Below are 26,572 nucleotides of genomic sequence, written 5' to 3' on the forward strand. Positions count from 1 at the left end.
GAATGCAGTATATGTTGAAAATTCGGGGAGATCTTGGTTTTAAGGTGTTAAAGGGCAAGAAGAGAGTGGGATAGAAAGAGACTTCTTTGAGGTAATTTTAATTTGCCTTCCTTCCCCAGCCCCAGGGTTGCGGGGAGCATAAAAGGTCTAGAATGATTTTTATCCTTTCTCCTTTTTCTTCCTCCTTTTCTCTTTTCTCACTTCTCCCCTCTTCACCACTGCCTTCAAGATCCAAATTAAGTAGACAAAGGTGAGGAAGCCACCCCCATTTTAAAGTTTCAAACCCTAAAAGAAAGCCAATGTCAGCCAGGCACTGTGGCTCACATCTGTAATCCTAGCACTTTGGGAGGCCGAGGCGGGTGGATCACTTGAGTCACTTGAGGTCAGGAGTTTGAAACCAGCCTGGCCAACATGGTGAAACCAGTCTCTACTAAAAACACACACAAAAAAATTAGCTGGGTGTGGTGGCACATGCCTGTAATCCCAGCTACTCGGGAAGCTGAGGCAGGAGAATTGCTTGAACCTGGAGCGGAGGTTGTAGTGAGCCGAGATCATGCCACTGCACTCTAGCTTGGGTGACGGGGCAAGACTCTGTCTCAAAAAAAAAAAAAAAAAAGAAAGCCAATTGTCTTTGCTCCTATGTTTGAAACGTGGCCTGCCTCAGGGATTCCTTAGCGCAGGAGATGTTTTAGACATAAACTTATTTTCTATCCTAACCCTTGCTCCTTCCTTATCAGAAAAGAAAGACAACATGAAACATGTCTTTGGTCCTAAGGCTTTGGAACCTTGTGAGGTTCCAGTGTCTTAATAGAAAGCCTTTCTCTCCTTTACTTCTCATCTAAGGGTAATTTTGATCTTTTGGTGACCCCAGTGTTGCTCAATACCTGGCAAATAGATGAAGGCTTGAATATTTTTCACACTCCTTCCATCAGAAGGATCTCATAAGCTTCTCAGTACCAATGAGGGCAGCCAAATCAAACAAATGCCCACTTGTAGAGAAAAAAGATTTGGGCGTGGTGCTCTTAAATTGGGTTAATGTGTATAAAGTGAACCAACCATATGTTAAGTGCCTACCATGCACCATGCACCATGTGAGGTATCTAATATCTATTTATCTCTCATTTAACAACTCATAGCAATTTGGCATGAACAACCATGCAGTTTGCCTAGGACTGACCTGGTTTTAGCACTGAAAGTCCTCCCTCCCTCATCCTGGGACAAGTCTCAGTCCTGGGCAGACTGAGACAATTGGCCACCCTGCAACAATCTTTCACTCTCCAGATGAGAATACTGAGACTCCAGGGTCTACACACCCCAGTTGGGATTGACCAACCTTGTTTCTCTTAAATCTTGGCTCCAATTCTTATTAGCAGCCTAGAAAAGTGGAAGTGCAACCACATTTCTAAAGCTGCTTCTAATCCTCTTTCTCCTAATGGCCTCTCAAGAGGTTTTCACAGCCAGAAAACACATTTTTTCCCCCCAGGGTAGAAACCCTGGCTCCTACTGACTTTCACCACAGCTTGATGATTCTATTCATCATATGAGTTCTGCTTGAGTCAAAATTGATTGGCTACTAAGTACTGACTTCCTAAATTATTAATATATTCACATTGGGGGAAAGTGTGGTAAGGGAGAGAGAAAATAAATAAACCAACTGCTATGGCAGTTTATTTCCTATCTATTCCTTTCAACATAAGGCAATTTGGCTACTTGAAAGGACATCATTATCAGCCTGGGTCCGATATGATGACTGACCAATGACATCTTATAAAGGAAAGCAATGTAGTGAAAGGGCAAGCACAGTCTTTGGAGTCAATAGATCTGTTTTTATTTCCGACGTTCACTGATTAACATCTGCATTATGCTACATCTCTTTGAATCTTAGTTTCTCAATCTGAAGATGGGGATAATGATATCTCCCTTTTACTGTTGGTGTGAGGATTGAGAAGATGTAATTCCAGATTTCAAACTATATTACAAAGCTATAGTAATCTAAACAGTATGGTACTGGCATAAAGACAGGCACATGGACCAAGGGAATATAATAGAAAGCACAGAAACAAATGCACACATACATGGTCAGCTAGTATCTGACAAGGGTGGTAAGAATACACAAAGTGAAAAGATTAGTCTCTTCAACAAATGGTGTTGAGAAGACTGGATATCCACATGCGGAAGAATAAAATTGGACCCCATCTTATACCACTGACAAAAAATTAACTTGAAATGGATTAAAGGCTTAAATGTAAGACCTCAAAACATAAAAGTGCTAAAGGAAAACAGGAGAAAAGTTATTTTACATTGGTCTTGGCAGTGATTTCTTTTGGATATGGCACCAAAAGCATGGGTAACAAAAGCAAAAATAAACTAGTGCAACAATATCATATGAAAAGGCTTCTGCATGGCAAAGGAAACAATCAACAAAATGAAAAGGCAACCTATAGAACGGGAGAAAAGATTTGCAAGCCATATATCTGATAAGGGCTTAATACCCAAAATATATAAGGAACTCATACAACTCAACAGCAAAAAAAAAAAAAAAAAAAAATCCTATTTTTAAATGGGCAAAGGAAGCCAGGTACAGTGGCATGTGCCTGTTGTCCCAGTGCCTCAGGAGGCTGAGGCAAGAGGATAGCTTGATCCCAGGAGTTCAAGTCCAGCCTGGGCAACACAGTGAGACCCTTAAAAAAAGGCCAAGGATCTGAATAGATGTTTTTCTAAAGAAAACATATGATATGGCTTGGCTGTGTCACCATCCAAATCTCATCTTGAATTGTCGCTCCCATAATCCCCATGTGTCATGGGAGGGACTTGGTGGGAGGTAATTTAATCATATGGACGGGTTTTTCCCATGTTGTTCTCATGATAGTGAATAAATCTTGCCAGGCGCAGTGGCTCACGCCTGTAATCCCAGCACTTTGGGAGGCCGAGGAAGGCAGATCACCTGAGGTTGGGAGTTCAAGACCAGCCTGACCAACATGGAGAAACCCCGTCTCTACTAAAAACACAAAAATTAGCTGGGTGTGGTGGCACATGCATGTAATCCCAGATACTCGGGAGGCTGATGCAGGAGAATTGCTGGAACCCGGGAGGCAGAGGTTGTGGTGAGCTGAGATTGCGCCATTGCACTCCATCCTGGGCAATAAGAGCGAAACTCCATCCCAATAAATAAATAAATTTCATGAGACCTGATAGTTTTATAAAGAGCAGTTCCCCTGCACATGCTCTCTTGCATGCCACCATGTAAAACATGCCTTTGCTCCTCCTTCACCTTCTGCCATGATTGTGAGCCTTCCCCAACCATGTGGAACTGTGAGTCCATTAAGCCTCTTTTTCTTTATAAATTACCCAGTCTCGGTTATGTCTTTGTTAGCAGCATGAGAACGGACTAATACAACATAGAAATGGCCAGTAGGTACGTGAAAAAGTGCTCACCATCACTAATCATCAGGGAAATGCAAATTAAAACCAAAACCATAGTGAGATGTCACCTTATACCTGTTAGAATGGCTACAAAAAGCAAAAGATAACTAGTATTGGCAAGAATGTGGAGAAAAGCGAACACTTGTGCACTGTTGGTGCGAATGTAAATTGGTACAGCCATTATGGAAAATAATATGGAAGTTCCTCAAAACATAAAACGTAGGACTAGTATATGATCCAACAATCCCATCTCTGGGTATATACATCCAAAGGAAGCCAAATCAGTATCTTGAAAAGATATCCACGTGCCCATGTTCACTGCAGCATTATTCACAATAGCCAAAACAGAAACAACCTGCATGTCCACTGACAGATGAAGGGATAAAGAAAATGTGGCATATATAAATATATACAATGGAATGTTATTCAGCCATAAAAAAGAAGGAAATTCTGCCATTTGTTTCAACATGGAAGAACCTGCAATTTCACTTGGCAGTGAAATAAGCCAGAACTATTGCATGTTCTGGCTTATATGTGGAATCTGAAAAAGCTGAACTCATAGAAACAGAGGGCAGAACAGTATTTACCAGGGGTTGGATGTGGAAGATGGGGAGATGTTGGTCAAAGATGAAAATTTTCCAGGGATCTAATGTACTGCATGGTGACTATAGCTAATAATACTGTACTGCATACTTGAAATTTGTTTAGAGAGATCTTAAGTGTTCTTACCATACACACACACAAAGGTAACTATGAGTGGTGATGAAGGCGTTAACTAATTTGATTGTGGTAATCATCTCACAATGTGTATGTATATCAAATCATGTTTTATACCCTAAACATACATAATTTTGTCAATTCTACCTCAATAAAGCTAGAAAAATGTATGAATTTCCTTTTCCTTAATTCTCCCAGCTGCCTTTTCTAGCTAATTTTTACCTATCATTTAAGACTCATGACAGGTGTCACCTGCTCCAGGAAGCCCTGTGCTGCCCCCTCTGCCACCACTCACCACCTGGGCCTATGTGCTCCTGTTTCTCCTCCTATAGTTTCCTGTGCAGACCTCCATCAATGCACCTCCCACCAATTTATGCTCATCTGTTTGTGGGTCTGTCATCTCCAGGTGCAAGATATTTTCTCCAAGGGGCTCTGACATGATCCAGAGGGCAACTTTTTTTTTTTTTTTTTTTTGAGACGGAGTCTTGCTCTGTCGCCCAGGCTGGAGTGCAGTGGCGCGATCTCGGCTCACTGCAACCTCCGCCTCCCGGGTTCACGCCATTCTCCTGCCTCAGCCTCTCCGAGTAGCTACCACGCCCGGCTAATTTTTTGTATTTTTGGTAGAGACGGGGTTTCACCGTGGTCTCGATCTCCTGACCTCGTGATCCGCCCGCCTCGGCCTCCCAAAGTGCTGGGATTACAAGCGTGAGCCACCGCACCCGGCCCCAGAGGGCAACTTTGAAGCAAGGGGCTGCTTTTCATGTAGGGCATGGAGCCAGTACAAGAAGGACAAGGATGCCTGGGCTGGCCTCTTTCCTGCCCCTGACCTGCTGTGGGAATGAGGACCAGCAGTTACTTGGGCCTCAACTAGAGTTAAAGCAGGGACTTCACAGGGTTCTGCAACTTAAATGTGGTTCAAGGAAGCATCAAATTTCTTTAGGATAGTGTATCTTTTAACCAGGTACACTGGAACTTAATAGAAAAGTACAGACACCCAAGCCCCATTCACATCTAACACATCAGGCAGCTGGATTGTGTATTTCAAAACTGTCCTGGAGGTTAGGAACTTTGCAGTATACATTAAAGGCACCCTCGTGGGTCTCTGTGAAAGGAATAAAAGTCAGCTACCTGGCATTTGTTTCAACTTTATAGTTATGATTATTAATATTATACATTAAGTTAAAAATGATATTGAACTATCATTCTCAGGGGGCTTTCACAGGTACCAAGCCCCTTCACATATACTGTCTTATTGGATCTTTGCCATTATTCTGTAAGGCAGGAACTGAAGGGGTCTCTGCTCAATCTTCCATCTGCATAGTGTGCCTGACCCTCAGGTCCAGACACATCTAGCCACCCTGCCTGGCCCAGGCCCCTCATACTCTGCAGGATGCCCCTGTCCTCTGAAGTGGGAGTTCCTGCTGGGCTATGCAGCCAGACCAGCTGGCCCCCCTGCCTAGGTGTCTGGATGGATTTACAGGACAGACAGGACACTCAGAGAGGAAAAACATATGTGGTCTGGTGTCCTACAGCAAAGAGAAGTGGGAGATTCAATTATCCAGACAAGGCAGGTAAAATGATTCTGGCGCTGTTTTATTTTCACTTCCGCAGGGCACTGACACTATCCCTGAGATGTGGCAAGAGCTAGGTTTATATCTATATCACACATACAATGCCCATTTTGCTTAGAAGTGAAAGACTGAGGGTTGAGACTTCCACTCCATGAAGAACAGCAGAAACCAACTCAATGCCTATGGGCTGCAGAAAAATCACTGTGGTTGGTGACTTTGTTACCAGGCTTTGTGGCTTCCTTAAACCAAAGCGTCTGCAACTGCGGTCTGGAATGTATTCTCAGGGGTAGAAAGGTTTTACTTGAACTTTTAAATTTTGCTTCCATTTTGATAATCTTAAAAATATTCCTTTTATTAGACGGAATAGCAAAACTTGGGTTATAATTCATAATTGGAAGATACTTTTATGGAATAAAACCCTAATTAGTTAGATTATTTCTCACATTGGAATATATGGCTTCCTGGGGCCCTACAAATATACAAATGCATTTTCATGGGTCCACAAGACTTTATTTTCCCTTTAAAAGGGGTCTTGTCTTTACTCCAGCTTATGAGACATGGCCTAAAATTCCCTGTCCTCCCAGGCTCTCCCATTTTCCCTTTCCTACTCCACAGCCCTGTCAGGAACAAGCCAGTAACACACACATCGTATAGGAAGAGCAGACAGTGAAGGAAATGCACCAATATATTTGGTACAAATATGCCAAAGGGGCTGGACGTGGTGGCTCATGCCTGTAATCCCAGCAATTTGGGAGGCTGAAGCAGGTAGATCACTTGAGGTCAGGAGTTAGAGACCAACCTGCCCAACATGGTGAAACCCTATCTCTACTAAAAATACAAAAATTGGCTGGGCGTGGTGGTACATGCCTGTAATCCCAGCTACTCGCGAGGCTGAGGCATGATAATCACTTGAACCTGGGAGGCAGAGGTTGCAGTGAGCCGAGATCGTGCCACTTAACTCCAGCCTGGGCAACAGAATGAGACTGCGTCTCAAAAATATATATATGCCAAAGGGTTCTACATTCTTTTTCCTTTGGTTTGCATTTAAAATCAGTGTCCACTTAACTGAACAAGACACCACCAAAGCAATGTCAAATCCACCATCTATAACTACTTCTGTGATGTTCTATGTCACCTCTTCAAAATTCTTTGAGCAGAGGGCCCCAAATCTAAACTGCTTTCTTCTTCTCTGGCTCAGGAGGGACCCAGCAGACTCCACTTTCCAAGGACGACCTCAATCCTGAATGTAGGAGAGGTGGTGGGGTGACAGGGGAACATCTCAGAGACCATGTCAGTACGTGGGAGGCATCCAGAACCAACACGAGGGCAAGAGGTCTTCCCAGCAGGCTTGCTTTCCTCTTGTTCTCTGATGTTCCTACTCCTGAGCAGGACTCTGTGTGTGTGTGTGTGTGTGTGCATGTGCACGTGGTTTGTGTGTGTGTGTGTGTGGTGTATGTCTGTGTATGCATGTGCATGTGTTGTGTGTGTGTGTGTGTGTGTGTGTGTGTGTGTGTATGTTGTATTTTAACTATAGCCCATCTCTTACACTGGACTCCTCCAAAGGATTTACCATTACCCCATCTCCTACAAAGGCACATTTACTCTGTAAAAGCCGCAGGCCCTGGTCGACCTAATGCCAATGATGGGGGTTGTAGAGGGCTCTGCGGGGTTGGGGGTAGCTCCCATGGCCTGTGAGAGCAGGTGCATCAGGTCTCCTGCCAGGATACTAAGATGCAGTCACTGCCTCTGACACCCCTTGGAAGGTATAGATAGTATAATAAACCAACTCTTCCACGCTCAAGACAGTGAGCTATATATAGCAGAAACCAAATTAATACTGTTTATTAGGCAGGTTTGGGATATGCTGAGAGTGAAATCACGTCCCCAGAAACATCAGTAGAGTCTAGAAAATAAAATGTCACATTTGTGCCCTAAGGATTCCAGTCCTTTTTACTCCTCTTAAGATTGATCATTTTCTTTCCAAAGGAAAGAGCAAAAGACTGATTTTTAATTAGCCCAGAACTATTTTCTGAAGGAGCAGAGGAAGGCCTGGGGGCTTTGTTGTCCTGGAAGAAAGCTTCCTAGGTGTCTTGCAAGCTACAGTGCAGGGTGACTACACAATTCTGTACCAGGCCTTTCAGCTGCAGTGAGGAGAGAGGGTGGAACTAATGTAACAAGAACTTCAGTTTACTGAGCACAATGCCTCATACAAAACAAGCATGTCCATTATTGGTTCTTAGGGCAACGACCGTATGGTCCTTGGAATTTGGAAATGAGGGAAATAATTCTGAGAATTAAACCATGAAATCAACATAGAATGGATCAGAGTGGAGGTCTCAAAGTCCCCAGAGAAAGACAGAGGGCTTGAGTCTGACCAAAAGTGTCAATGAGCAGGAAGGTTGGCCAACAATGGAAGCAGAGCAGAAGGGGCCAGAGAGGCTAGGCTGAGCCATGTGGAGCGTTACCCACATTCTCCAGAAAATCCCCCCTGCCCTGCTGGGTCCCATCTGGACACACCAGCAGGATGCCTCCCCAGAACATGCCCCTCAAGGAACTCACGAGTCCTGCTGATAAGATCCATGCTGCTGTCCTGGCTGCTTGCCCCACTCCCTGGGCCAGACAGTTCCTGCTGTGGCTGGTCTGGCCGCAGGCCCCAGTGGATTTTTTGCAGGCCTGAAAGATGTCCCTTCTGGTCAGTTTTTCTTTGAGGGTAACTGGGTACCGGAAGCCCAATGTGGATAGGAGGGCATTCTGTGGACACGGCATAAAAGACAGGGGAGGCAGGGTTACTGAAAATTGGCATTTTTCCATAATATCCACCAGTTACAAAGAGATTGGGCTGCAGAAGCAAAATGGAAGACATGGAGTGCCAGGATGGGGTCATTGCCCTGAGGCTTGGGTTTGACAGAGTTCCATTAATGAACCAAATCAACAGTTGCTGGAGGGAACACCCTCAGTGCTATAATTAGAATTCTGTTAGAATGAGCAGAACTCCCATTCCCCCGCTCTTGCTTGTCCGGAACAGTGATTACTGGATATGGCTTATGACACGTGGTTAAGGGGAAAGTCCCTCAGTGGGTCACAGATGTAGTTCAAAATGCCAAGTGCCCTCTTTGATCGTTATGGGAAAGTCATATGCATTTCTACTGAGAGTCATTTTTACTAACAATCAAGGACTACATAGACTACTTATCAGAAAAGTGAGTTATTGAGGGTTTCACAAAGCTAGCTTTGTAAACTAAAATTTCTAAGAACTAAAGTTACCAAGAGCCCTAATTCAGAATCCCACTAATAAGCCTGATTACTATTGAAACCCAGGGTAATGGGCAAAGCCCACAGAGGCAGCTGGAATTCCCTCACCTCGCAGATAGGACATTGCTATCAGTTTAACATCAGTGTTGTCTTAAGTCAACAATTTTTAAAATAATTAATAGGCTTTTAGAACAGTTTAAGATTTACAGAATTATTGAGCAGACGGTACACAGAGTTCAATGTACCTACCTTGACCCTAACCCTACCTCTACCCCTACAGTTTTCCCTATTATTAACATCTTGCATTAGTGTGGTGCATTTGTTATAATTAATGAGCCAATACTGATACATTATTATTAACTATATAGTTTACATTAAAGTTTACTCTTCTATTGTATAGATACTTCTATGGGTTTTGACAAATGCATAAGGACATGCATCTACAATTATATATCATATAGAATAGCTTCACTACTCTAAATATCCTGTGTTTCACCTCTTCATCCCACCCCTTACTCCCTCCAACCCCCTTTTTTTTTTTTTTTTTTTTTTGAGACAGAGTCTTGCCCTGTTGCCCAGGCTGGAATGCAATGGCACAATCTTGGCTCACTGCAACCTCCCCTTCCCAGGTTCAAGCGATTCTCCTGCTTCAGCCTCCCAAGTAGCTGGGATTACAGGCATGCACCACCATGCCTGGCTAATTTTTTTGTATCTTTAGTAGAAACGGGGTTTCACCATGTTAGCCAGGCTGGTCTCGAACTCCTGACCTTGTGATCCACCCGCCTTGGCCTCCTAAAGTGCCGGTATTATAGGCGTGAGCCACTGTGCCTGGCTCCAACCCCCTTTTTATTTACTATCTCTACAATTTTGCCTTTTCCAAAATATCACAGAGTTGGAATTGACAGAGCAGGAGCATTGCCATCTTGTTGGACAAGCACTGCCATTCTAAAGTTCACCTTGATCAAAAACCACCTAAATCCAAAGGGCATAAGCCTAATGGCTAAGGTGAGCATGAACATAAACCACAAATAACATCTCCAACCAGAAACATTCAAAACCCCTCCCTGACCAGAGACATGCCAGCCCTGAGATAACCTCCCCTCTGGCCAGAGAGATGTTAGCCCCAGGATAACTGCCTCTCTGACCACAGACATTCCAACACCACCATAAACTTCTTCCCCACATAGAAACATTCCAAGCTTGTGGTAAGTTCTCTTACCCTAAAATAAATAGTCTTAGTCTGTAAGAGAGAACGCTTCTGACCCAAATCGGCCAGAAGCCCCTCTCAGGTTTATTCTCCAAAATAAACCTGTCTTTGACTGTTGAGCTACTTTTCATGTTTCTTTCCTTTCTTTAACTCTTACAGGAATCATATATTATGAAGCCTTTTCATATTGGCTCTTTCGATTAGCAATATACATTTAAGCTTCCTCCATGTGTTTTCAAGGTTTGATAGTTCATTTCTTTTTTTTTTTTAACCTCTGAACTTTTTATTGGCCTCCTGCTCCCCAAAGGGTACCCTGCTTCTGCTGGCTTAATGTCTCATAACTTTGGTGTCATTATTCTCAGACACCACTTTGCCATCCACTATCCAGTGGGTAGTGGTCTTTTGGCTGATTTGCATGGAGTTGCTGCTGTCCGGGGCATCACCAAGATTGAAGTCCTCACCATCTTCCAGCAGGCAGTGGTAGGTGGTGATCTCAGCCTCCAGCTTGAGCTTGATGTTCAGCAGGGCCTTGTATTCCTGGGCCTGGCACTGTCCCTCTGCCTGGGTCTATGCCAGCTCTGACTCCAGGTGCAGCAAGATCCCATTGAGCTGCTCCATCTGCAGGGTGTAGTGGGCCTCCACCTCCCTCAGGCTGTTTTCCAAGCTGGCCTTCAGATTTCTCATGGAGTCCAGGTCAATCTCCAAGGACTGGACTGTACATCCCAGTTTCATGAGCATCATCTCAGCAGCTCCAACCTTGGCAGACTGCATGGCGACCACTGTGGTGCTCTCCTCCATCTGCTAAGACCAGTACGTCCGGCTCCTCTCAGCTCTTCTGAGCCAGCTAGTCATATTGGGCCCAGATGTCTGCCATGATCTTGTCAACGTCCTAAGATTTGGGGGCATCTACCTCCACGGTCAACCCAGAGCTGGTAATCTGGGCTTGTAGGCCTTTTACTTCCTCTTCATGGTTCTTCTTCATGAAGAGCAGCTCCTCCTTGAGAGCCTCAATCTCTGTCTCCAGCTGCAGCCAAGTGACACTGGTGTCATCAATGACCTTGTGGAGCCCACGGATGTCGCTCTCTACAGACTAGCACATGGCCAGCTCTGTCTCATAGTTGACTCTAAAGTCATCAGCAGCAAGACGGGCATTGTCCATCTGCACAACAATGTGGGCATTGTCCACAGTATTTGCGAAGATCTGAGCGCTCATGTCTTCAATGGTCTTTGAGTAATGGCTCCAGTCTCTGACCTGGGGTCCCTTCTTCTCCAAGTGCTCCTGGATTTTGCTCTCCAGCTTCCTGTTCTCAGTCTCCAGGCTCCTCACTGTCCAGGTAGGAGGCCAGGCAGTCGTTCAGGCTTTGCATGATCTCCTTCTCGTTCTGGATGCCTCCCATTCCTGCCAGACCCCCAGCCATCCCCGTGGCCAGGCCCCCAGACCCCATGCCACCCTGGAAGCTGGTGGAGCAGGACACGGAGATCCGGGAACGAGATCCCCCGGCACCTGCATAGACACTGGCCACGCTGCTGACCAGCCAGACACTGTAGCTGGGCAGCTGCACAGAGCCCAGGGACCAGTAGTTGAAGAAGAAGGTGGAACGAGTGGTGAAGCTCATGCTGTCTGGGGAGGAGAGTGAGAGGAAAGGACTCAGACTTTACTGATGACCTCATTTCTTTCTATCTCTGAACAATATTCCACCGATGAATGTACTGTAGTTTGTTCATCCATTCTCCTATTGAAGGACATCTTGGTGGCCTCCAGTTTTGGTGATAATGAATAGTGCATCTCTAAACAGTCATATGTAGGCTTCTATGTGAACACAATTTTCAACTCAATTGGGTAAATACCTAGGAACATGATCGCTGGTTCGGACAAGACTATGTTCAGCTTTGTAAGAAACTGCCACACCATCTTCCAAAGTGGTTATACCGTTTGCATTCCCACCAGCAATGGAAGAGTATTTCCTATTGCTTTGCATCCTCATCAGCATTTGGTATTGTCAGTTTTTTAAAAAATAGCCATTCTAATAGGTGTTAGTGGATCTCATTGTTTTAATTTTAAATTCCCGAATGACATATGACATTTAGAATCTTTTTATATGCTTATTTGCCATCTGTATATCTTCTTTGATGAGGTGTTTGCTCATATCTTTTGTCCATTTTTAAACTGGGTTGTTTCCTTATTGAGTTTTAAAAGTTCTTTTGGTATTTTCAGATGCAAGTCTTTTATCAGATAGATACCTTTTGCAAATATTTTCCCCTTGTCTGTGGGTTTTCTTTTCATTCTGTTAAATGTCTTTCAGAGAGCAGAAGTTTTTAATTTTAACAGAGTCCAGCTTATCATTTTTTTCTTTCATCAATTGTGCTTTTAGGGTTGTATCTAAAAACTCATCACCAGACCTAAGGTCACCTAGATTTTCTCATATGTTATCTTCTAGAAATTTTGTAGTTCTGCGTTATACATTTAGGTTTAAGATCCACTCTGAGATGATTTTTTGAAAGGTGTAAGGACTATGTCTGAATTTTTTTTTTTTTTTTTTTGAGACAGAGTCTTACTCTGTCATCCAGACTGGAGTGCAGTGGCATGATCATGGCTCACTGCAGCTTTGACCTCCTGTGCTCAAGCAATCCTCCCACCTCAGCCTCCAGAATAGCTGAGATCACAGGCATGCATCACCACACCCAGCTATTTTTTTTATTTTTATTAGTCTCAAAATCTCTATGTTGCCCAGGCTGGTCTTGAACTCCTGGGCTCAAACAATCCACCCGCCTTGGCCTCCCAAAGTGCTGGGATTACAGGCATGAGCCATTACACCTGGCCTGGATTCATTTTTTTTAAAACATATGAATGTCCAGTTATTCCATCACTATTTGCTGAAAATACTATTCTTCTCCCATTAAACTGCCTTTGTGTCTTTGTCAAAGATCAGCTGATTATATTTGTGTGGGTCCATTTCTGGGCTATTTATTCTGTTCCAGTGATCAATTTGTCTGTTCTTTTGACAATATCACACTTGATTGTAGTAGCTTTACAGTAAGTCTTGAAGTTGAGTAGTGTCAGTTCTTCAACTTTGTACTTTTTCAGTGTTATGTTGGCTATTCTGGGTCTTTTGCCTTACCATATACACTTTAGAATCAATATGTCAGCATCCAAAAAAATAACTTGCTAAGATTTTTATTGGGATTATATTACATCTATAGATCAAGTTGGGGAGAACTGACAACAATGTTGAATTTTCCTATGCATGAACATGAATTTTTTTTTTTTTTTTTTGAGACAGCGTCTCGGTCTGTTACCCAGGCTGAAGTGCAGTGGCACCATCTCAGCTCACTGCAAGCTCTGCCTCCTGGGTTCACGCCATTCTCCTGCCTCAGACTCCCGAGTAGTTGGGACTACAGGCGCCCACCACCATGCCCAGCTAATTTTTTTTTTGTATTTTTTTAGTAGAGACGGGGTTTCACCATGTTAGCCAGGATGGTCTTGATCTCCTGACCTCGTGATCCACCTGCCTTGGCCTCCCAAAGTGCTGATTACAGGCGTGAGCCACCGTGCCCAGCCGAAATATTTTTTCATTTACTTAGATCTTTGATTTCTTTCATTTCTTTTATAGTTTTTCTCATGTAGATCCTGTATACATTTTGTTAGATTTATGTCTAAAAGTTTTGGTGCTAGTGTATCATGTCTTAAATTTCAAATTCCAATGGCTGGTATATAGAAAAGCAACTGTCTTTTGTATCCTAAGACTTTACATCCTGAGACCTTGTTATAGTCACTTATTAGTTATGGGAGTTGTTTGATAAATTCTTTGGGATTTTCTGCATAGACAGTTGTATCATCTGTGAACAAAGATAGCTTTATTTCTTCTTTCCCAAACTATATACATTTATTTCCTTTTCTTGTCTTATTGCATTAGCTAGAATTTCCAGTACAATATTGAAAAGGGCTGGTGAAAGGGGATCTCTTTGCTTTGTTCCTGATCTTAGTAGGAAAGTTTTCAGTTTCTCATCATTAAGTATGATGTTAGCTATAGGTTTTTTGTAGATTTTTTAAAAATCAAGTTGAGGAAATTTCCCTCTATTCCTAGTTTACTGCAAGTTTTTATTATGAATAGGTGTTGGATTTTGTCAAATGCTTTTTCTGCATCTATTGACATTACTGTGTGATTTTTCTTCTTTGGCCTATTGATACGACGAATTATCTTAATTGACTTTTGAATACTAAACCAGCCTTAAATACCTGGGATAAATCCTTTTGGGTCATGGTGTATAATTATTTTTATACATTGTTGAATTTGATCTGCTAGCATTTTGTTGAGGATTTTTGCATATATATTCATAAGGGACATTGGTCTGTAGTTTTTCTTCTTGTCATGTCTTTATCTGATTTTGTATTGGGATAATGCCGACTTCATTAGTTAGATTAGTTAGAAAGTATTCTTTCTGCTTCTATTTTCTGGAAGAGATTGTAGACAATTGATATGCTTTCTTCCTTAAATGTTTGGTAGAATTCACTAGTGAAATCATGAAGGCCTGTTGCTCTTTTTTTTTTTTTTTTTTTTGGTAAGTTGTTAATTATTATTATTATCTATTACTTCTTTAATAGTAATAGGCCTGTTCAAATTATTTATTTCTCCTGTGTGAGTTTTAGTAGTTGGTGTCTTTCAATAAATTAGTCCATTTCACCTAAGTTATCAAATTTGTAGGCATAGAGTTGCTCATAATATTCCTTTATTATCCTTTTAATGTCCATGGAATCAATAATGATCACCTTTCATTTCTGATACTAATGTATGTCTTCTCCCTTTTTTCCTTGGTTAGCCTGGCTAGAGATTCATCAATTTTATTAATCTTTTTAAGAGATAGCTTCAGTTTCATTGGTTTTTTCTATTGTTTCTTATTTCTAATTTCACTGATTTCTGCTCTATTTGGTATTATCCCTTTTTTCTTCTTGCTTTAGGATTATTTTGCAATTCCTTCGCTTGTTTCCTAAAATGGGAGCTTACGTTGTTGCTTTTAGATCTTTCTTCTTTTCTAATATATGCATTTAATGTTATTCATTTTCCTCTAAGCACTGCTTTTGCTGCATCCCACAAATTTTGATAAGTTGAATTTTCATTTTCATTTAGTCCAAAATATTTTTAAAATTTTCTTAAGACTTCTTCTTTGATTACTCATATATTATTTAGAAGTGTATTGTTTAATCTCTAAATATGTTGGGATTTTCCAGTAATCTTTCTGTTATTGATTTTTAGTTTAATTCCAATGTGGTGTTACAGCATACTCTGCATGACTTCTGTTCCTTTAAATTTGTTCAGATGTGTTTTATGTCCCAGAATGTGGTCTGTCTTGGTGGATAGCTTGAGAAGAATGTGTATTCTGCTATTGTTGGACGAAGTATGCTGTAAATGTCAATTAAATCCAGGTGATTTATATGCTGTTCCTTTCAACTGTATCGTTACTGATTTTCTGCCTGCTGGATCTGTCAATTACTGGTAGATGGGTGTTGAAGTCTACAACTATAATCGCTGATTTGTCTGTTCGTCTTCAGTTTTGTCATTTTTTTGCCTCATGTATTTTGATGCTCTGCTGTTAGGTACATACATGTTAAGGACTATTATGTTTTCCTGAAGAATTGACCCTTTTATCATGATGCAATGCCCTCCCTTATCCCTGTTAAAGAGATGTTCTTTGCTCTGAATTCTTCTTTGTCTGAAATTGAGATACCTATTCTTGCTTTCTTTTGATTAGTGTTATCATGGTATATCTTTCTCCCTCCCTTTACTTCTAATCTATCTGTATATATATATATATATATATATATATATATGTGTGTGTGTGTGTGTGTGTGTGTGTATATATATGTTTGTGTGTGTGTGTGTGTGTGTGTGTGTGTATATATATATATATATATGCATTTTTTTGGAGACGGAGTCTTGCTCTGTGCAGCCTCCACCTGCTAGATTCAAGTGATTTCCTGCCTTAGCCTCCCGAGTAGCTGGGATTACAGATGCATGCCACCATGCCTGGTTAATTTATGTATTTTTAGTAGAGACAGGGTTTCACCATGTTGGCCAGGCTGGTCTTGAACTCCTGACCTCAAGTGATCTTCCCACCTCAGCCTCCCAAAGTACGGGGATTACAGGTGTGAGCCATCGCACCTGGCCTGTGTCTTTATATTTAATGTAGGTTTCTTGTCACGCGGTTGGGTCTTGTTTTTTGATCCTGTCTAACATCCTCTGCCTTTTAATTGATATGTTTAGACCATTCATATTTGAAGTAATTATTGGCTGGGCGCAGTGGCTCACGCCTGTAATCTCAGCACTTTGGGAGGCTGAGGTGAGTGGATCACTTGAGGCCAGGAGTTCACGATCAGCTTGGCCAACACGGCGAAACCCCATCTCTACTAAAAATATAAAAAATAAACCAGCGTGGTGGTGTGCACCTGTAGTCCCAGCTACTCGGGAGGCTGAGGCACGAGAATTGCTTGAACCTGGGAGGCAGAGGTTGCAGTGAGCTAAGATGCACCACTGCACTCCAGCCTGAGTGACAGAGCAACACTTCATCTCTAAATAAACAAATAAAGTGATTATTGATATCAGTGGATTAATATTTACCATGTTTACAACAATTTTGTGTTTGTGGCACTTGTCCTTTTTTTTTTTAATCTTCGCCCTTTTTGATCTTTTTTTTTTTTTTTTTTTTTAAGAAACAGGGTCTTGCTGTGTTGCCCAGGCTGGCCTCAAACTCTTAGCCTCAAGCAATCCTCCTGCCTCTGTCTCCTGGGTAGCTGGGACTACAGGCACATGCCACTATGCCCAGCTCCTCCTCTGGTTTTAACTGAGCACTTTATATGATTCTGTTTTCTCTCATCTCTGAGTGTATCAATTATATCCCTTAAAAAATTCTAGTGTTTGCCCTAGACTTTGCAATATACAGTTAGAACTAATCTATGTCCACTTTCAAATAACGCTATACTGTTTCTCAGCTGAACTATGGAGAAACATGTCTAAGCCTTTTAGAGAGATGTTGAATATGCTTTAGAGAGATGTTTTATGAGTCTACTCTGGTTGGTGCATTCCTAGGTACTAGGGGTCAGGTTACTTGGATGTCAGTGTCCAAATCTGTCTAAAGTCCCAGCTCACCCCACTGCATGCTCTTCTGGATCCCATTCTCTCCTGGATGTAACAGGGATGAAGAAAACGAAGTGGAGATTCTTATGAAGTGTGGCCTCACTTCCTAGGACACGGGTGTCAGAATGACTAGTTTCCTTTCTTCCTCCTCTCACCTCCCCACATCATGGTGGAACTTCCCTTCCCTACACTGCATTGTTTAAGCAAGCTGCAATTTGAGATAAGCAGTAGACACTAGCACTTAGAGGTAAGTAGTTCCACTCTAAGGGCTTAGCATATTTGGGTCTTCCAACAACAAGTTCCTATTCTCCACCCTTGAGGCCAGGAATGGAAATGAAAAGAAGCAGGTATATCAGAAAGGCCCCAACCCAAGAGGCAGCTGCCCTGGGTGCTCCCTGGCTTGTCCTTTACTTGATCTGCAGCCATCCTGCTTCTCTGGGACTCGGTGAACTCATCTGTAATGTGGGAATGAAAATCCTTTCTCTACCAAACTGGCTTCTGAAAAGATAGAATGGGATCATGTATAAGAACATAAGTATGCAAATTGTAAGGGGCTATACACAGGAAGAGTATACTTATTAAAGAAATCAGAGGAGATGGCTGTCAAAAAAAATTTTACTTTCTGTTCTGAATCTAAATTGTCCCATCTTTTCTTGGCTTCTATCATAATCAAAAGAGCACGCTGATTTAGCTAGTGAACTGTGGGGAGTGGCTTGCCCTCCCCCAAGTCTACATTCTCCTTTGTGGCTCTGCAGGACCTCTCCTCTTACTGTAAGTATCTTGCAGTTTGGCTCAGGACATGTGCCAAGTTCTCCTAGCAACTCTTCAGGGTATTTTTCTTGCTTGACAGCTCCAGAGTGGCTCTACACATTCTGCAGCTCACCGAGCCTCTAGGTGGGCAGCGAGGTTGGTATTTTCCTGCAAGTGGGGCTCGGGTAACAATGGCAGTAGCCACCCATCTGATTGCCTTTTCATAAGCCCCGTGGCTTCTTCTCTGTAGTGTGTAGGAGGCTTTGGGCCTCTAAAGTCAGCAATTTTGGAGCAACAGAAACACCTGCCATCCCAACATCCTCTTGCACTGGTTTTAATTGAGCTGTCAGTTTGGGAATCTATTAATATAAAATGTTGATATTTGGCATTTATTATGGTTTGCAGATCTTGTAAAATTAGGTGAGTTACATTTTGTGTTGGGGAAGCTATATTCTAATCCACATAGGCAAAGTGGCATTTTCCTGTCTCCAGCCTCACCATGCAGTCACCTGGGGATACCATGGAGGCTGGTCCCACCAGACTCAAGGAGACACTGTGGATGAGTCAGGAAAAGGGACCTGCTCCCTAGACTCTCCTGCTGAAAGAGCTGTCATAAAGACATCCAGAGAATTCTCAGTGCCTCCTGAAATTTGCATCAAGTCCTCAAAGTGACCTCACCTTTCTGATCCGGAAATCTCCTCCTGTGGTTAGTGTGGTCCAGCTTTCCTACCCCAGCCTTCTCCTCCTTCACCTTCATGACTATAAAGTAAAAGGAACACAGCCTCAAAATGTATACATTAAAAAGGGTAGGATTTCAAGGAGAAATGGTCAAATCCACAGTCATAATGGGAGATTTTAATACAAAAGGACATATAGCCAGGTGCGGTAGCTCACACCTGTAATCCCAGCACTTTGGAAGGCTGAGGCAGGTGGATCACCTGAGGTCAGGAGTTCGAGACCAGTCTGGCCAACACAGTGAAACTCCATCTCTAATAAAAATGCAAAAATTAGCCAGGTGTGGTGGCATGCGCCTATAATCCCAGCTGCTAGGGAGGCTGAGGCAAGAGAATCTCTTGAACCCGGGAGGTGGAGGTTACAGTGAACTGAGATTGCACCACTGCATACCAGCCTGGGGAACAGAGCAAGACTCTGTGTTAAAAAAAAAAAAAGGACATATAAACAAATTGAAGAATAATTTCCAACAAGTAGAGAACACACTTCCTTTTCAAGTACAAATGACACATTTACAAAGAGAGCACATATACTAGGTCACAGAAAAGCCTCAGAAAAGTAAATTTATTATGCTTCTATAGTTTATATATACATAAGCCAAATTTCTATTGTGGTTTCCTATTAAATCCATCATTCAAAATTATTTCATATAAATATACTTGTATATATAATAATTTCTAATCATGGGTTTAACAGGAAACCACAATAGAAATTATTAAATATTTAGAACTCAACATTTGTAACTACAACATATTGCAACTTATGGGATGCAGCATACTTAGAGGGAACAAGGAAAGAAGGAAGGAAGGAAGGAGGGAAGAAGAAAAAAAAGACAACCATTCAACTAAAGAAGCTAGAAAAAGAACAAGACAGAAAACTCAAAGAAACTAGAAGAATGTAAATATAAAAGATAAAAGCAGAAAACAATGAAATAGAAAATCACTAAGCAGGCCAGGTGTGGTGGCTCACACCTGTAATACTAACACTCTGGGAGGCCAAGGCAGGTGGATTGCCTGAGTTCAGGAGTTCAAGACCAGCCTGGGTAACATGGTGAAACCCTGTCTCTACTAAAATGCAAAAAATTAGCTGGGCGTGGTGGCACATGCCTGTAGTCCCAGCTACTTGGGAGGCTGAGGCATGAAAATTGCTTGAACCTGGGAGAAAGAGGTTGCAGTGAGCCAAGATAGTGCCATACTCCAGCCTGGGTGACAGAGTGAGACTCTGTCTCCAAAAAAAATAAGAGAGAATGAAAGAAAGAAAGAAAGAAAGAAAGAAAGAAAGAAAGAAAGAAAGAAAGAAAGAAAGAAAGAAAGAAAGGAAGGAAGAAAATCAAGCATAAGATGGTTAACAAATTCAAAAGGCAATTATTTTAAAAGATTATTAAGATAGGCAGTTGAGCCATATATATATATATATATGCATATATATATATATATGCGCCAGGTGTGATGGTGTGCTGTAGTCCTAAGCTACTTGGGAGGCTGAGGCGGGAGGATCATATGAGCCCAGAAGTTTGAGGCTGCAGTGAGCCATATATGATTGTGCCACTGCATTACAGCCTGGGTGACAGAGTGAGACTCTATCTCTATGAAAAAGAAAAAACAAAAGCAATCTATGTAAGACTAATCAGAGGAAAAGAGAATATTTTTAAGTAAACAACACTAGGACTGAAAAAGGGACATAACTTAAAATATAGCTGAGAATTTAAAACTTATAATTTGATTAAAAAATTCATGCCAATTAATTTTAAAACTTAAATAATAAGAATAGTTAACATTGCTATGTGCCAGACACTGTTTTAAGTGCTTTGCATGTATGATTTAATTGAATCTTATCAACAATCCTATGACATAAATAACATTATTATTCCCATTTTACAAATGAGGAAACCCAGACACAGCTTAAATGACTACCCACATGGAAAAACAAATCCAGACAATCTGTTTCTGGAACTATAGCCCTCAGCCACAAGGCTAATACATGGATACTTCACTACAAAAATAATAGAAGTATCAAAATTGACTTTTAAAAATTTAGAAAACCTAAATTAACCAATAACAATTAAAATGATTGTAGGAAAGACACCAAAATCAGTCATGTATTGATAATTATTGAAGCTAGGTTATGCTACAAAAGAGTTGTAAAAAAAAAAAAAAAAAAGAGTTGTAAACTAAAAATAAAATCCTAAGCCTCCCCACCAACTGTAAGACTCCCTCTTGGCCAAGGGGATCCCAGAGATACATTAAAAACCAAAATCCTGGCCAAGACAGGATAGCAGGTCAGACACACCTTGTTATATCCTCTCCCTTTTGCAGTGTAGACATAACTGACCAGCATTTATGTTAAAATTGAGAATAAGACTGACAGAACAGACCCTTTACGGCAATAAGGTACTAAACTGTAAACAAGACCTAAAGCCAGGCCAGGCAAGGGTTAAGTCATGCACGCCTACACTTGAAGAATAAACTGTGTCCTAACTGCCACACGGTTTTTCTTTTCCTCTAGCAGCTAAGCAAGCACTGGCCTTGAGACAAGCAATATTAGAACAATTTGCAGCACATCTACCAGCAGATGCTGACTAACCAACCCCCTGCTCCATAAGCCATAACTATAGCTTTGATTGGACAAAAGACTGACTTTAGTAACTTCCTCCTGATAAGAAGATCATGAACCATGGACTGGTTCTGGTCAGTTTACAGAGGCTGTGCACTTGAATGCATTTGTGTCCTACAAAGACCTTCTAACGCGTAATGCCTAATGTAATACATTTAAATGTTATGGCTCCATCTCAAGGTGAACATGGGCGTGTGTGATATGCATGTTTGTTCAATACACATGCATCAGGACCACCTTCATGAATATTCATAGATCCTCCTGTAACCTATTGAATATGCATGTTTAGCCAACCCAGTCAACTTAAATTCCTGCCTTACACCTCCTCCTTCCAAGTGCCTGTCTCTGATCTAACCCTGAGGCTATGGTTCCCAGCCTGTAACATGGCCCACCTTGCAGGCTGTAACCATTTACAAGAAATAAAGTCTTCTCTCCAAATGCATAGATCATGTGATTTTTAAGTTAATAGGGTCATCATCATTTATTTTACTTTTGTTGTGTTTGAAAATTTTTCTATAATGCAAGGAAAAATAAACACCATGAACAGACAGTTTTTTTAAATGTTTTATCTGAACCTTCAAGGATTAGACAGCCTCTACATATACAAAATGTTTCTCAAAGATAGAAATAGGACATCAGAGGCAATAGGGACATCTCAAGACCATGATGCAGAGCAGGCTGAACACAGGGGAGATGGTGGAAAAGCTTCATAAGGAGTTCTGAGGTTAAATCCTCAGGTCTCTCTTCTAGGCTCTAGTCTCCTATAATGCCCTTTCTACTCAGAATATGGAGGGGCCCTGTAGGAGACTAAAGCCTAGGACAGAAGATCCCTGGATAGCTGAGGGCAAAAAGGAGTAATTTCACTGGGGAAACAAAAAGGAGTTAAGTAAATGCAGTTAGCCCCTCAGCCCTTTGCCTGCTGGACTCCTAGAACCCTAATGAAGTTTAGACCCTCCAGGCAGGACATTGGAGAACTTCCAGATTCCAACAATTTGGGGACCTCTGACAAAATGGCAAGGGCTGCATCCAATTGCCCACTGTAAGTCTATCATTCAACAAGTCCAGCCTGGCCACATGGCAGCTGTTTGGCAGCTCCACTTTAAAACCTGAACAGCCAGCCAAGAATCACCAGAATGACAGATACCAAAACAAACAGGAAAAGAAAAAGTCCAAGGAAACAGGAGCAATGTAGGCAGCCAAAGAAACCATTAAAACTATGTAATAGCAAATGTCACAAAAGCAAAAATAGACAAGTGGCACTTAATTAAACTAAAAAGCTTCTACACAGCAAAATAAACAATGAACAAAGTAAACAGACAACCTACAGAATGAAAAAAAAATATTGCACACTGTGCATGTGACAAAGAGCTAACATCTAGAATCTGTGAGGAACTCAAACAACCCAAAAAGAAAAAAACAAATAGCCCCATTAAAAAGTGAGCAAAGGACATGAACAGTATTTGACAAAAGAAGACATATAAATGGCCAACAAACATATAAAAAATGCTCAATATTGCTAATCATCAGAGAAATACAAATTAAAACCACAATGAGATACCATCTTACACCAGCCAGAATGGCTATTATTAAAAAGTCTAGGCCTGGCGAGGTAGCTCATGCCTGTAATCTCAGCACTTTGGGAGGCAGAGATGGGGGGATGGCCTGAGGTCACGAGTTCAAGACCAGCTTGGCTAACATGGTGAAACCCCGTCTCTACTAAAAATACAAAAATTAGCCGGGTGTGGTGGTGCATGCCTGTAATCCCAGATACTCAAGAGGCTGAGGCACGAGAATCGCTTGAACCCAGGAGGCGGAGGTTGCAGACTGAGATTGTGCCACTGCACTCCAGCCTGGGTGACAGAGTGAGACTGTCTCAAAAAAAAAAAAAAAAAAAAAAAGTCTAAAAATAACAGATGTTGCCCAGGCCGCAGAGAAAACATGCACTGTTGGTGGGAATGTAAATTAGTACAACCTTTATGGAAAACAGTATGGAGGATTCTCAAAGAACTAAAAATAAAACTACCATTTGATCCAGCAATCCCACTACTGGTATATGCCTAAAGGAAAAGAATCATTATATTAAAAAAGATACCAGCACTTGTATGTTTATTGCAGCACTATTCACAATAGCAAAGATATGGAATCATCTTAAGTGTAATCAATGGAGGATTGGATAAGGAAAATGTAATATATATATTACATTTTATATATATATATATATATATATAATGGAATGCTACTCAGCCATAGAAAATGAAATCATGTCTTTTGCAACAACATGGATGAAACTGGAGGCCATTACCCTCAGTGAAATAACTCAGAAACAGAAAGACAAATTCTGTATGTTCTCACTTACAAGTGGGAGCTAACAATTCGTACACATGGACATGTAGAGTGAAATAACAGACACTGGAGACTCCAAAAGGTAGGAGGGTAGGAGGGGGGTGAGGGTTGAAAAGTGACCTGTTGGTACACTGTTCACTATTGGGGTGATGAGTACACTAAACTCAAACTTCACCACAATGAAATACATGCATGTAAGAAACCTGCATTTGTACTCCCTAAATATATATTTTAAAATGTTTAGGTTCTTTAAAAAACTATGTAGCTGGTGCTCGCTTTAGTAGCACATATACTAAAATTGGAATAATAAAAGATAAGCATGAACCCTGTGCAAAGATTACAAAACAAAGACAAAAACAAAGATAGTTGGTATCTTCAAGGAGATTGTCATAGGTTTGTTTAATATAGTTGCTTTCTTGGCATCCAGTTTTTGGCCTGACATAAGTTGTTTGAAACCCAATTAGTTGTACTCCTTTGGCCTAGTTAAAACTTCCCCTCCCCATGTGATTGTTTGCAATATAGCGCATTCTCTCTCTCTCTCTCCCCATTCACTGAGTGAACATCCTACTGCCTCTTGACTTCCCATCAGCCACCCCTAACCTCTCTGAGATCTGTAAGTAATCAATTTCTTCTGTTTTAAGCATTTTGGTTTCATTTTGTCTCACCTGACCACCTAAACCTTACTCTCCTCCTGGTTAGAGCTCTCCTAGAAAGTGGCTATCTTGGTTTCCGGCTACTCTCCAGAGACAGCTCTCAAGACCAAATTAGAGGAAATCACAACAGAGACAAGAAAAGACATTGTATTCATGACAACAAGAAAAGCAGAATGCTATAAACCTATGAACCTATAAGTTTTTAAAGAATAAGACAGAACTTTTGGAAATTAAAAATACTTTAGAAGAAAATTTTCAATAAAAGACTTGGAACATAAATTTGAAGGAGTATATCAGATAATAGAACACAAATAAAAAGAGATTAAACAAATACTATGACAAAACAAGAAAACCAGAGGATCAATCCAGGAGGCCCAAACATCAAAATAATAGGAGTTCCCAAAAGAGAGATAAAAAAATAGTGGAGAGAAAATTATCAATGAAATAACATGAGAATACTTTCCAGAACTGAAAGATTTGAATTTTCTGATTGAAAGAACTTTCAATCAGCTCAGAAAAAAATAATTTTTAAAAAATCCACTCCAAGTCACATCATTATGAAGCATTAGGACTTCATGGATAAAGAAATCTTAAAAGCTTCCAGAAAAAAATAAGTCACCTACCAAGAATCCGAAACAAGAATTGACATCAGATTTCTCAATCACTACAGTGGAAGCTACAAGACAATGAAGTCATGCTTCCAAAAGTGAGACAAAATTATTTCCAACCTAGAATTCCAGTCCCAATCAAGCTATCAATAAAGTGGAAGGGTAGAATAGGGGCATTTTCAGACATAAACTATCTCAAAAATTTACCTTCGATGCACTTTCTTTCAGGAAGTAACTGAAGGAGGAACTCTAGCAAGATGAAGGACTTACACTAAGAAAGAAATTAAGTCTGGGAAACGGGATTCACCACAAAAGACAGGCAAAGGAAAGTCACCGGAGAATAACCCTGCAGCAGTCCAGAGAGCAACAGGCACATCATAGAGCAGGTTCTGGACAGGATGTCTTCAGGAAAAAACCTGGATCTGAAAAATGGTCTTGATGTGTTTGACTGTTGCAAGAGGATACAAAAGGTTTGTCAAGAATAGTCATAGAAAGGAAAAGTAATTATGGTACACTATACTCAACTGTGAGCAATATTTACACAGTCATAATAAATCAAGTGAGTTAATTTTCCTGAAAATAGCAATAGAAACAGGGTTGGTATTCCATCGATATGCATTGGTATGGCTGCTATTTATGATTGGTGTCCATTTTTAGTGATCAGGTATTCATTTTGGTTGGTCAGTGTCAGTGCCATGTTGGTTGTTAAATATTTTGAATATCACCACTGGATGTAACTATTTGGGGAGTATAAAACACCTGTGGAGCATGCTGCTAGCTACTTCCCTGATGCCCATTCCCCTTTCTGCTCTGACTTTCTGACTTCTGCTCCAGCCACAGTAGCACTATGGCCAACTAAAAAGAAACACTTCTCTCAGACGCTCTTCAGCTCTCTCTGGCTGAAGAGCTACAGGAGAAAGAACCTGAGGAAGGAGTCTCTTCCTAGATAAAAAAGCATTTTCAGAAGAAAGCCTCTTTACTTTTCCTTCTTCTTCCTTCCTGCATAGAGTTGCCAGGTTTAGCAAATGAAACTACAGTTTGCCCAGTTAAATCTGAATTTCAGATAACAACAAATAACTTTGCGTGTATGTTCAGCACAGTATTTGGGATATACTTCTACTAAAAATTACGTGTTGACAAAGGTGACCCAGATGTGGTTACTGAAAACCACACCTGGGTCATATGACAAAGGACTCTGGAAAAGTAAATTTTTACTGGGAAAATAATATTGAGTCTGTCAGTAAGGGAAAAAGGGAGAATGGGCATTGGGTGGTCATCTAGCATGTCTCCTACACTGTCCAACATCCATTCCCTCTTCTGCTTGCCTATTTACAGAACTCCATTTTGTTCAGGTAGAGACACAGGGCCCTTGATTGCCAGTAGTCACCTTCCCTAGGCTCAGGCATGAGCTGGGATCTATATAAACCATTCACGGTATTCTGGGTGCCCTTAGCCAGTCACTGATTTTAGGAATAGTCACGTGACCCTATTCTAGCCAATGAGATTTAGGTGGAAGTCCATTGGGTAAGACTTCCAGGAAAGCTTTTATTTTCCTGATTGAAAGTGACACAGT

At 41.3% G+C, this 26,572-nt stretch overlaps 1 protein-coding gene, 1 non-coding gene and 1 pseudogene across 7 annotated transcripts in view; 1 reads left to right on the forward strand and 2 right to left on the reverse strand.

Moving 5' to 3' along the window:
* SLC4A5 (solute carrier family 4 member 5) overlaps positions 1–26,572 on the reverse strand; it is a 128,548-nt gene that overhangs the window by 81,226 nt on the left and 20,750 nt on the right. For all 6 annotated transcript variants that reach the window (XM_058429091.1, XM_032178299.2, XM_058429093.1 and 3 more), the window contains 2 exons: positions 18,729–18,809; positions 8,271–8,462 (listed from right to left, as the gene is read on the reverse strand). In XM_058429091.1, coding sequence (XP_058285074.1) covers positions 8,271–8,462; positions 18,729–18,809 — 273 coding nt within the window. The remainder of the gene's footprint in view (positions 1–8,270; positions 8,463–18,728; positions 18,810–26,572) is intronic.
* On the reverse strand, positions 10,498–11,890 carry LOC116483873 (keratin, type I cytoskeletal 18-like; annotated as a pseudogene).
* LOC116484346 (U6 spliceosomal RNA) lies at positions 24,007–24,109 on the forward strand. Its single transcript, XR_004252523.1, has one exon. It is a non-coding gene; the product is annotated as a U6 spliceosomal RNA (small nuclear RNA).

The sequence above is a fragment of the Hylobates moloch genome, unplaced genomic scaffold (assembly GCF_009828535.3).
Source record: "Hylobates moloch isolate HMO894 unplaced genomic scaffold, HMol_V3 SCAFFOLD_15, whole genome shotgun sequence".
Taxonomy (NCBI): domain Eukaryota; kingdom Metazoa; phylum Chordata; class Mammalia; order Primates; family Hylobatidae; genus Hylobates; species Hylobates moloch.